The 13197-nt window shown below is 43.4% G+C and overlaps 1 protein-coding gene across 1 annotated transcript in view; it reads left to right on the top strand.

Annotated features, from left to right (window-relative positions):
- Positions 1-13197, top strand: part of LOC138467255 (uncharacterized) — a 1232016-nt gene that overhangs the window by 607663 nt on the left and 611156 nt on the right. The window contains exons 23-24 of the mRNA XM_069607273.1: positions 3868-4011; positions 7684-7827. Coding sequence (XP_069463374.1) covers positions 3868-4011; positions 7684-7827 — 288 coding nt within the window. The remainder of the gene's footprint in view (positions 1-3867; positions 4012-7683; positions 7828-13197) is intronic.

The following is a 13197-nucleotide window of genomic DNA, read 5'->3' as shown; positions in this document are numbered from 1 at the left end:
CAATTGGGAGAGGATCGATAGAATCACTAGACAAGCCATCATTGGGCATTCTAGGAATGATCACATTTTCCCGTTGCATAAACTGAGTGAATAATGATGTTTGATGGCTAACTTTGCTATCCAATACCTCAAATAGTCTAGTTAAGGACATTAACGCCATATTCATGGCTGTCAATGTGATGTTAACATGCAGAGGGGCAAGCAAAGATGCTAATGATGGTTCATACGAACAAACAGCAGCCTCTTTTCTTCTGGGTGTAAATAAATGGATAGAACCAATGAGTTATTAGTTATGTTATGAGGTGAATGTGCAAACAGAATAGGTGATTGGGACAGACTGTCTTTACGAAATGGGGGAGGTGTGATAGGTTGTAGATTCTCATTTCTTCCAGCCGGGATATTGAAATCACTCGGTGACCTAAGGTTGTTTTAAGAAATTGATTAATCCAGGCCATTCACCCATAGAGGGAGAAAATATATCAGCTCACCTAGAAGCTGAGGATGAGGTGGCGGCACACAACCCAACTGATTACACGATTCTGTTATGTTTTCCACTCGCTTTGCATTATCAAGAGATGTATTATCGGCCAGCACGGCCTCAGCATTTAATGCAGAGGATACAGACTTAGGACGCACTGTCACCAGTAGTGGTTCACTCACGGAGCAGTCACTGAAGCCAGCTGCCATGAGGGAATCAGGCATTGTCGCCGGTAACAAAAACACAGGTTCTAAATTAGGGCAAGTATTGTCAGGAATTGAGACTGAGGGCAAAGATATATGCGCAATGCTATGTGTTGGCACGCCAGTCAATGCGCTTTGCGGATGGTAGAAATCTCTGAATATCTACAGTGTGAGTTTTGGTTATCAGAGGCTCTGCCACGCTCAGGTTTTTTTATCGGAATGGCGCTTGCTGTGTCCTTTTTGGCGTACGCTTAAACAGCAGCCCTGATTTAGGGATAGTCGCGCATGTCGCTTGTCGGCATAGCAGATTTTAGTGTATATACGCTTGGATGTTTGGTTGCTGGGTTTCATGTAGCAGAAAAATATACACGGTATCAAAATAGTTTATAATGCAACAAGACCAAGCCAGTTAATAGGCAGCCATGAATTTTACCTGAGAGTGAAATGATGAGATGCCAAGAGACACAGAAGTGCTACTGGCTGCTTGCTGCGCAGCTAATCCCCCTTCTGCTAATGGGTCCTGATCCTCTTTTCCTCTGTTCTCTAATTCCGACGTACTGTCAACTATTTTTAAATTGAAGTGTGCCTCTCTCGCTGATGCCATACCTCTGGCTCTCTTGAAGGAAGCATCTGGTGACCTGATTGAACATATCACTACTGCTGTTAATACTTCATTTACTAGTGGAGTAATTCCGACATTAATCAATCATGCGCTGGTGATTCCACTCTTAAACAAGCTTGTCCAATTATAGTCCTATTTCTCTCCTCCCTTTCCTGATGAAGGTGATAGAAGCACTGGTTTCCCCTCTTTTGTCTGTTTTTTTGGAGTATTTCTCTATATTTTGACTCATTCCAGTCTGGGTTCAGGCCTGGGAGAGGCACTGAATCTGTCCTGAGCTCATTGCTAGACAATTTGGCGCATCTGGTGGATAAGGGGCGTGTCAGAGCAGTCCTTTTATTAGATCTCTCGGCTGCTTTCAACACGGTTGATCACTCCATCTTGAGCTGCCATCTCTCAGACGCTGGCCTGTCCAGCCGAGTTCTCAACTGGTTCATGGCCTTCTTGTCTGATCGGTCCCAGTCTGTCGCCCTCCCTCCTTTCCGCTCGGTTCTGGTTTCACTTTCCTGTGGTGTTCCACAGGGATCAACACGGTCTCCCACATTGTTTAACATCTATATTAGACATCTGCTGCTTCTCATTCAGGCTCACAGGTTTCCCTATTATTCATATGCGGATGAGACCCAGATCCTTGTCCGTCTGGACCTTTCTCAAGCTGACACAGCTATCCTGAGGAAGTGTCTTGAGGACTTGGGGACATGAATGATGAGTAACTGTTTAAATCTAAATGGCAGCGAGACCGAGGTTCTGGTTGTGGGTACAACGTCTCCCCATCTGTTTTGGACCGCAGAATTTTGGCCGACCAGTCTTGGCCCCCTTCCCATGCCGGTTCAGGAATTTGGGGGTTAAAATCTCTGTTTCCCTTGCCTTGGATAACCAGGTGGCTGCAGTGTGCAAGGCTGGTCATTTCAAGGTTTGCATTTTGCGGAAGGTCTTACCCTTTATTCCTGCTGAGTGTCAGGCCCCGGTGGTGGCTGTTCTGGTCCTGAGCACTCTCGACTAATGCAACTCTCTTTATTTGGTTCAACCGTGTTATCTGATCAACAGACTCCAACTACTGCAGAATGCGGCTGCCAGATCTATACTTCGTTATTTTCACAAATGTACTTTCACACAAGGTTAGCAGTCCATGTACAATAGTATCCAGCAGCAAAGCAGCACACTTCCAGGGCACTTCCCAGATGCACACACGCAGATACGTGCACACAATGCTTTTGAGGATTTCTGGGTAAGTGGCAGGGCCCACATTTTCACAATGTTATTTTCACAAATGTACTTTCACAAAAGGTTAGCAGTCCATGTACAATAGTATCCAGCAGCGAAGCAGCACACTTCCAGCGCACTTCCCAAATGATTGAAATAAAACTCTTGGTACACCCTGGATCAACCCGACTACCTAATGAGGATTGCCCAGGCAGAAAAAGTGGCTTGACAATGTGTTACAAACTGTGGGGGCTCCAATATGCATGGGTGCTGATATTTGTCATGGACATTATCGAAAATGAAGGTAACCAATCGTTGTACGGCTGAAACATGTCTGGGCATGCTTGTGTTCTCATATAGAAGGGATGTGACCAAGCAGTTCAAGCTAGACTGCCCCTTTTGGGGTGGGACCAAGCTTGATTTGCATATGGCTTTCCCCTTATTTGTGATGGCTTGGCAGGCAAAGGATGATGGTCTGGAGGGTTGCCTAGAGCAATGCCAGAGATTAAGATTAACTCTAAACCTTCCAGCCATCACCTCTTTTGTTTTGCTAGTCAAGCACACTCTGATTAATAAGAACTGTCTTGATCTGTTCTCTTAAGCGACTTAAGGCGTGAGAATAAAAGAGGCCATACATATTTGGAGGCAGGGACGTAGTATTCAAAAACCGGGAAACAGTATGCAAGGGAACAAGAACATATACAAAAGCTGCAACATATGTCATACATTGGACTGCCCTGCTGTTATACAACCAAGACAGAGTGCTTGAAACAAAACATCAGCAGCGACTGTAGAGTGTCTGGACATGCCACGGTCTACAAAACTACCTACCGGAAGTATCTTTTAGTTGTTGAGTGTTGTGTGTGCTTTTCTCTTTTCTATCCCTCTCAACATTCCACGTCGAGAGTTTATCTTTTCATATTGAAAGCAGCTGTGTTGATAGCAAAAGAAAGAATGTCTATTGCATACTGGCTGTCATAATCTGCTGAACAGGACTAATATACATCGTAGAGTTTCAAACTTCTTGTGTGTTGATGTATCTGTATAATCAACTTTGAAAGGACATTCACACATGGACTTTCAGTTTTTCACCAAAAAAGCACTAGTAATAATAATGTGTATTATTTCATATGATAGAAACTCAAGTTTGACCAAAGTAAAAGAAATTGAAGATTCCTACGAAAATATGTTTGCAGCTTCTGCTCTTGAAAAACATAACCATCATTATTTCCTCCCTGTGAAAAATGGCATTGATTTCTTTGTTGGTCGCCGTTTTAGAGTAAAGGATTAAAATTAAGACACAATATAACATATAAAATAGTATTGCGATTGCACGTGAAATCGTTTTTTTGTTTCCATTTAAGGGCAATCCTGCCGTCGCTGTCAATATACCCGATATGAATGGCGATACACCAGAATATGTTCAAGAAGACAATTTTCCTGCCTTCATTATGAGGAGACCTGTAGCTACCCCTTTTGCGCAGAGGTATTTTAAACGAAAAGCTCAGGTAATCCATATTTTCCCTTTATTTTCCTTTCCAAATCGATGTTTGTTAACATGCTACTTTTTGAAATGGTCAACATTTTAAGTAACAGAAAAATTGATCACAGGGTTCTGATATGATATGATATTTTATTTGTACACAAGTGTTTCAGAGCGCGACTAGGCAAGGGAGGGGAACAGGGGACAAACAAAAAACAACAACGATCGTACTAGGCCCAGTGACATTGAGAACGCGCAAGTGCAAGGGAAAAAGTGCATGGAAAAGGGAGAGTGGAAAGTGCAGAGCAGAGGAGAGCTGATAAATAAATAATACATCAAAATAAATAGAAAATTGAGGCAATAAACACTGGTATTGCAGCCAGCAAGTGGCAAGTGCTGTGTTTATGGCAACGCAGACTGGGTAAGTCTGATAAGTGCAGAAAAAGAAGGAAAAAAAGGGGAGGGCTGTATGGGTACACATACAGTCCACCAGTGCAAGGGGTGGCCAGGAGGCAGTGCAGGAGGGCGGCAGGGTCAGAAGGTACCTGGGCCCAGATGGAAGAGGGTGGCCAGGTGCACAGTGCCAAAAGAGAGCCAGTCAGCAGGGGATAGGGGGAGAGAGGGCAAAGATATATGCGCAATGCTATGTGTTGGCACGCCAGTCAATGTGGTTTGCGGATGGTAGAAATCTCTGAATATCTACAGTGTGAGTTTTGGTTATCAGAGGCTCTGCCACGCTCAGGTTTTTCATCGGAATGGCGCTTGCTGTGTCCTTTTTGGCGTACGCTTAAACGGCAGCCCTGATTTGGGGAGAGTCGCGCATGTCGCTTGTCGGCATAGCAGATTTAGTGTATATACGCTTGGATGTTTGGTTGCTGGGTTTCATCTAGCAGAAAAATATACATGGTATCAATATAGTTTATAATGCAACAAGACCAAGCTAGTTAATAGGCAGCCATGAATTTTACCTGAGAGTGAAATGATGAGATGCCAAGAGACACAGAAGTGCTACTGGCTGCTTGCTGCGCAGCTAATCCCCCTTCTGCTAATGGGTCCTACTCCTCTTTTCCTCTGTTCTCTAATTCCGACGTACTGTCAGCTATTTTTAAATTGAAGTGTGCCTCTCTCGCTGATGCCATACCTCTGGCTCTCTTGAAGGAAGCATCTGGTGACCTTATTGAACATATCACTACTGCTGTTAATACTTCATTTACTAGTGGAGTTATTCCGCCATTACTCAATCATGCGCTGGTGATTCCACTCTTAAACAAGCTTGTCCAATTATAGTCCTATTTCTCTCCTCCCTTTCCTGATGAAGGTGATAGAAGCACTGGTTTCCCCTCTTTTGTCTGTTTTTTTGGAGTATTTCTCTATATTTTGACTCATTCCAGTTTGGGTTCAGACCTGGGAGAGGCACTGAATCTGTCCTGAGCTCATTGCTAGACAATTTGGCGCGTCTGGTGGATAAGGGGCGTGTCAGAGCAGTCCTTTTATTAGATCTCTCGGCTGCTTTCAACACGGTTGATCACTCCATCTTGAGCTCCCATCTCTCAGACTCTGGCCTGTCCAGCAGAGTTCTCAACTGGTTCATGGCCTTCTTGTACGATCGGTCCCAGTCTGTCTCCCTACTTCCTTTCCGCTCAGTTCCGGTTTCACTTTCCTGTGGTGTTCCACATGGATCAGGACGGTCTCCCATATTGTTTAACGTCTATATTAGACATCTCCTGCTTCTCATTCAGGCTCACAGGTTTCACTATTATTCATATGCAGATGAGACCCAGATCCGTGTCCGTCTGGACCTTTCTCAAGCTGACACAGCTATCCGACTGAGGAAGTGTCTTGAGGACTTGGGGACATGAATGATGAGTAACTGTTTAAAGCTAAATGGCAGCAAGACCGAGGTTCTGGTTGTGGGTACAACATCTCCCCATCTGTTCTGGACCGCAGAATTTTGGGCGACCAGTCTTGGCCCCCTTCCCATGCCGGTTCAATCGGTCAGGAATTTGGGGGCTAAAATCTCTGCTTCCCTTGGCTTGGATAACCAGGTGGCTGCAGTGTGCAAGGCTGGTCATTTCAAGGATTGCATTTTGCGGAAGGTCTTGCCCTTTATTCCTGCTGAGTGTCAGACCCCGGTGGTGGCTGCTCTGGTCCTGAGCACTCTCGACTATTGCAACTCTCTTTATCTGGTTCAACTGCGTTATCTGATCAACAGACTCCAACTACTGCAGAATGCGGCTGCCAGATCTATACTTCGTTATTTTCACAAATGTACTTTCGCACAAGGTTAGCACTCCATGTACAATAGTATCCAGCAGCAAAGCAGCACACTTCCAGGGCACTTCCCAGATGCACACGCGCAGATACGTGCACACAATGCTTTTGAGGATTTCTGGGTAAGTGGCAGGGCCCACATATTCACAATGTTATTTTCACAAATGTACTTTCACAAAAGGTTAGCAGTCCATGTACAATAGTATCCAGCAGCGAAGCAGCACACTCTTGGTACACCCTGGATCAACCCGACTACCTAATGAGGATTGCCCAGGCAGAAAAAGTGGTTTGACAATGTGTTACAAACTGTGGGGGCTCCAATATGCATGGGTGCTGATATTTGTCATGGACATTATCGAAAATGAAGGTAACCAATCGTTGTACGGCTGAACCATGTCTGGGTATGCTTGTGTTCTCATATAGAAGGGATGTGACCAAGCAGTTCAGGCTAGACTGCCCTTTTTGGGGTTGGACCAAGCTTGATTTGCATATGGCTTTCCCCTTATTTGTGATGGCTTGGCAGGCAAAGGATGATGGTCTGGAGGGTTGCCTAGAGCAATGCCAGAGGTTAAGATTAACTCTAAACCTTCCAGCCATCACCTCTTTTCTTTTGATAGTCAAGCACACTCTGATTAATAAGAACTGTCTTGATCTGTTCTCTTAAGCGACTTTAGGCGTAAGAATAAAAGAGACCATACAGATTTGGAGGCAGGGACGTAGCATTCAAAATCCGGGAAACAGTATGAAAGGGAACAAGAACATATACAAAAGCTGCAACATATGTCGTACATTGGACTGCCCTGCTGTTATACAACCAAGACAGAGTGCTTGAAACAAAACATCAGCAGCGACTGTAGAGTGTCTGGACATGCCACGGTCTACAAAACTACCTACCTGAAGTATCTTTTAGTTGTTGAGTGTTGTGTGTGCTTTTCTCTTTTCTATCCCTTTCAACATTCCACGTCGAGATTTTATCTTTTCATTTTGAAAGCAGCTGTGTTGATAGCAAAAGAAAGAATGTCTATTGCATACTGGCTGTCATAATCTGCTGAACAGGACTAATGTACATCGTAGAGTTGCAAACTTCTTGTGTGTTGATGTATCTGTATAATCAACTTTGAAAGGACATTCACACATGGACTTTCAGTTTCTCACCAAAAAAGCACTAGTAATAATAATGTGTATTATTGCATATGATAGAAACTCAAGTTTGACCAAAGTAAAAGAAAGTGAAGATTCCTACGAAAATATGTTTGCAGCTTCTGCTCTTGAAAAACATAACCATCATTATTTCCTCCCTGTGAAAAATGGCATTGATTTCTTTGTTGGTCGCCATTTTAGAGTAAAGGATTAAAATTAAGACACAATATAACATATAAAATAGTATTGCGATTGCACGTGAAATCGTTTTTTGTTTCCATTTAAGGGCAATCCTGCCGTCGCTGTCAATATACCCGATATGAATGGCGATACACCAGAATATGTTCAAGAAGACAATTTTCCTGCCTTCATTATGAGGAGACCTGTAGCTACCCCTTTTGCGCAGAGGTATTTTAAACGAAAAGCTCAGGTAATCCATATTTTCCCTTTATTTTCCTTTCCAAATCGATGTTTGTTAACATGCTACTTTTTGAAATGGTCAACATTTTAAGTAACAGAAAAATTGATCACAGGGTTCTGATATGATATGATATTTTATTTGTACACAAGTGTTTCAGAGCGCGACTAGGCAAGGGAGGGGAACAGGGGACAAACAAAAAACAACAACGATCGTACTAGGCCCAGTGACATTGAGAACGCGCAAGTGCAAGGGAAAAAGTGCATGGAAAAGGGAGAGTGGAAAGTGCAGAGCAGAGGAGAGCTGATAGATAAATATTAAATCAAAATAAATAGAAAATGGAGGCAATAAACACTGGTATTGCAGCCAGCAAGTGGCAAGTGCTATGTTTATGGCAGCGCAGACTGGGTAAGTCTGATAAGTGCAGAAAAAGAAGGAAAAAAAGGGGGAGGGCTGTATGGGCACAGATACAGTTCACCAGTGTAACAGGTGGGCAGGAGGCAGTGCAGGAGGGCGGCAGGGTGAGCAGGTACCTGGGCCCAGAGGGAAGAGGGTGGCCAGGTGCACAGTGCCAATAGAGAGCAGATCAGCAGGGGAGAGGGGTTGCAAAGACAGAAGCAAAGAGGAAGGTCTTGAGGTGCTTCCAGAACCAGAGATGGTTCTCCTCAAGATTTAGAGTGGCAGGGAGGCTGTTCCAGAGGGAGGCCCCAGCCGAAGATATTTATGTTAATAATTATGATTATTCATAGAGCCAAGGCCACCTGAGTGGGTCACCAAGTATGTCTTAGTGTTCAGTGTTTACAATAATGCAATGCCAACGGGGGCCTGTGACAGAAAGGAGGCTGATCATTTGTTGTTGTTGATTCAAGGTAGTTTTTTATCATGACATAATTTCTCCAGCTACCACCAAGAGGCTGTGGTGGCCTCTTTAGTGCAATCAGTGGCCGGATAGCCTTGCATGTTCTAGCAGGTGGGTCTGGTGAACCAGCCCACGGGAGTCTTATGCAGATGATGTAAGGTATATAGGTCAGCCAGACATGAGCTGAATGAATGCCCTCCTGCATCTGGCAACTTGCAAGGTCAGGATATCCCTGCAAAGCCACTGACAGAGAGGGAGTGTGCTTTAGGAGAAGCTGGTTTCTCTCCACTACTAGTGCGTAGAGTGGCCCCAAAACCATGCTGGAATAAAAGAGAAATGAAGACTCCTTGAATCTTTGAAAGAAAGGTGAAGAGGTTCTAGAACAATGCCTCACTTTATTAATGACTTATGCCTTTCATCAGCTCCCATGGGAAGGGTGCACCTGTAGGATGTAGGTAGTTACCTGCTCACCCGAGGGATAGCCCTGACATGAGGCAGACTTTGCCACACAACAGGAACATTCGTGAACTGTAAGAAAAAATCTTTCTAAATAAACACATTCTGCTTCCTGCTACACATGAAGAAAAATACCTCTATATTAGAACTTTAACACTGTTGTTCTGAGAAATGTTAAGTACAGAAGAAAACCTAGTTTGCAAGATTGAAGGATATGGAAAATGTGTCTGCACAGAGCAAACTCCCTTGTTACATTATAAGCTCACAATTGATGTGCTCCAAATGAAGCATCTCTCTAGTTAAATGTGAACAATTGGAAAAAGTACAATGTTTAAATTGCAATGCGATTTTTATTCAGCACAGAAAGTAGAGCAATTGCTGCAAAGTATTGATAAAGAATGTCTTGTCCAGCAACACTATAACAGAAGTAAACAAGCCTTTCATGTACAGGAAATCATTGGTTTTCTTATGTGGCCTTCCCCATGCTGAATTTCCACCGAACCTAACAAGCTGAACTCATGTTCAACTCAGTATTATTTTGGGAGTGGTGGTTTTGAGGCCCCAGGGATTAGCCCAGATCAAAGGGAATCAGATCTATATATTTAAATTACAAAATTCCAATATTGAAACGAGCTTTGTGTAAATGGAGGACATCCAAAGCAAAACAGGCCTATAAGACATGGCTCTCACAACATAAATACAAAATGATACTAAGGGACAGCACAGCTATAATGCAAGACCTTATAAACAAAAAATAAGTAGACTTCGTGGGCAATGACTAGCCATGAGAAGCAGACGTACCATTTTACTAACGTGATATCGGAGAAACAGTGGCCAATCCATTTTAGCAAAATGTGCACTAAATCGAAAATGATTTTCGAAGGTCCATCAGAGAGTACACACTCTACGTGGTCTGTTAACATCGACAGGGAGCATATTGAAAAGCTAATTATGAGGTTAAAGAACTCAGGAGTTGCGGGCCCCGATGGCATGATGAATTGATGATTTTATTTTTTTAAGCACCTACATTATGGTCTGAGATATTATCAGTTCCCTTTTTGGAATGTATAAGAGGGGGCAGGATTCCGGACTCCTGGCGCACTTCATACTATGTCCCTATTTTTAAGGAAGGCGATTGTCTGTTGCCCTGAATTTACAGAACTATGGCATTATTTGATGTCAGCATTAAGATCTTTGCTTCAATCGTTTTGGTGGAATTGGAGCAATGGGCTTGTAACACAAACAGTATCCAAAACTGTTAAACAGGCTTCAGACGCCAAGTAGGTACCAAATTAAATGACTTAATCTTAGCTAGTTTACAAAACAAGGTTATGAGGGCAAGAATAAGGCCGTTATATCACAACAATAGATTTAACCGCAGCATTTGACTACGTTAACAGATCCAATCTGTGGAGGGGATTCGAAAAGTGGGGCCTTCCATTGGGGTTCTTGGGCATTCTTACTGCTTTGTATACGGATACCCACGTTAGAGTGAAGCTGAATTCACAGGGCACACTATCCAATAAAATCGACACACATAAAGGTTTAAGGCAGGGCTGCGTGCTAGCCCCCTGCCTATTTAACCTCTATGTTTCCTATTTGGGCTAGGAGCTCGCTCTCGCTGGGGTTCCTAATTTACTGCCGACACTTTGGAAAATGGAAACATGATGACTTGGCTACGCTAACAATGTTATATTCATTTGTGAAACACCCATTGCTTTTAAGCGTTAGCTACATATGTTTTCTAGGTATAGAGCCGTCAAAGTTAGAAATAAATAAGAACAAAACAAAAATCATAAGATTCTCTAGATCTCACTATCCTCGCAAACTTTCACTGGAGGATAGATGACTGCAATTTGGAAGTAACAAGGCAGATGACATATTTGGGTTTCAAATTATTTTGTAGAATTATTTTAAGTGTACTATATTATCTATTGAACCCCAAACATATTAAAGACACATCAAGATGAAAGTTAACTGTACTGACCTTTTAACTGCAATGGCCCCGACGAGGGCAAAAGAGATGAGCAATTGGAAAGGTTGAAGTAGAGGTTTACAAGTTTTGGGAGATAGTATTCAGTTTTACTACATACATTATTTCATCGAATTCAGTCTGTGTTTATATTAAGCTCATTAACTCCATCCAGGAGTGTGAATATTTAATGAATTGTTGATGTTAGTAGGTATTTTAGAAGGAGATGCATGTACACTGTGTCGATCCTAGAGTGTCCTTATCTGCACTATGGGACTAGTGGAGGAAGTGTAGTGCGTAGAAGACCAACTAAAGCACCTGGGATGAGATTCACACCGGGCTGGTTCACAGGGAGCAAAGATAAAACAGGTGTTGATGACCTGTAGCCATTCTCCTGTTTCAAATATACAGGTAGTGGTAGTTAGAGCCTGCGAAGAGGCACTGCTGAGATTCCTTGTGCACTCGTAAATTCCCTGGTGCAGGCCACTATCCCTATCACATTAGAACATTAACCCGTTGTATGGAGGAGGGATAGTTAGAAAGTTCCTGATGGAGATGGGAGAGTCAGCATCTTAGGGAACCACCAATAAGCAGAAGACATGTATTAGATAGTAGAGGTCAACATGTGCTAGCACTAACTAGTGCTTACAAATTCCTGGGTTAGGGAGGAGGGTCAAATTCCGATGAGAGAGAGAGAGAGAGAGAGAGAGAGAGAGAGAGAGAGAGAGAGAGAGAGAGAGAGAGAGAGAGAGAGAAAGAGAGAAAGAAAGCAAAGGGTGGCCCTAGGGCCCTCAAATGAGAAATTAAAATCATTGACCTTAAGAATGAGTGAGACACAGTGATGCCCTTAAAACAACCTCGCTATTATCCAGTTAGCTAAATGGCCTTGAGGACCCTTTCTCGTAAAATAATGGAATGGGATGCTTACAGGGCTGGGGAGCAGGGAAGGAAGCTTTCAGGTCACAAGCCACCAAACATGAATATCAGAGCACCCACAGATCAGCATTTAGAGGCCACTCAACGAAGCAGCTACCCAAAGTGGGAAGAATGGCCATGAAACAGAAGTGAATGCGCTCCATAATGGTTTTACAAGCAAGAGGAATGATGATTGTGGCAGCTTGACATAGAAATATATTTCCTTCATATCATATTGAAAAAGGATTTTTCATGAAAGTAACATTTAGTTGTATCCTAATTCCTAATTGCTCTGGCCTGTTTGGTCTCATCATTTCACAGAAATCCACCTTTGCATGTGGATAGGGTGTGTGATGAATCAGAGGTGATCATCCAAAGACCCTGGCCTGGGACCCTTCTAATGTAGCCAGGGAAACTCAGCCGCTACCTGATCCTTATACTGGGGGTGGTGTTCTGCGGGAGGATCACATGGGAGAACTGGGAGAAACCTCTAACCAACTTCCCTAATGATCCCATGGTCTTAATAGCTTATTGTAAAATTGAAGACTTTGATATTGAAAATACTAAGAACATTAGGGACTTGAAGTCCCATAATGCCCTTAGTACTGAGACAAGGAAGAGGGGCTCAGAGGTGCAGCACTGTAGTGTGCAGTCTAGTGGTTCTAATGATTCACACCTAAGCAGGACTTTTAAATATGTAAAGCCCCTTCAGGTGCAGGCCATTAGACAGCAGCAGTGGGAGCAGCAGAAGGAAGAACATGCCACAGCTGCTGCTGTGTTTCCAGCAGGAAGAAGTGCTGAGAGAGCTGTAGGAGTCGAGAATCCGAAATGCAGAGATTGCACAGCTGGAATCGGTGCTGAGCTTAGCTGTCCCATAGGAGAGCGAAGCTCTCCTAACTCAGTGTCCTACTTCGATGGTTGGCTTTCACCGGAGTATGCGAGGAGAACAGCAGCCTCCCTTTTCAGAATGTGTGAGCAACAGGAGTGTGACTGCAGCTGTCTAATGCCCAAGTCGAGAGGAGAGAAAAAATTAAAGCATCAGCCGGTCGAACGGAAGCACAGGGAAAGACCGGTGAGTTGGCCTTTGCTAGGTAACCCTGTGATGCTCCGCAATAGACTGTTGACTGAAATGAACCTTTTTGAATACCCAATTATGTATTAAAGCATTTTTGGAGTAACG

Source organism: Ambystoma mexicanum, chromosome 4q (assembly GCF_040938575.1).
Source record: "Ambystoma mexicanum isolate Mex_15411 chromosome 4q, UKY_AmexF1_1, whole genome shotgun sequence".
In the NCBI taxonomy this organism is placed as follows: Eukaryota; Metazoa; Chordata; class Amphibia; order Caudata; family Ambystomatidae; genus Ambystoma; species Ambystoma mexicanum.
Note: the sequence above shows the minus strand (reverse complement) of the source record. Positions and strands in the feature narration are given on the sequence as shown.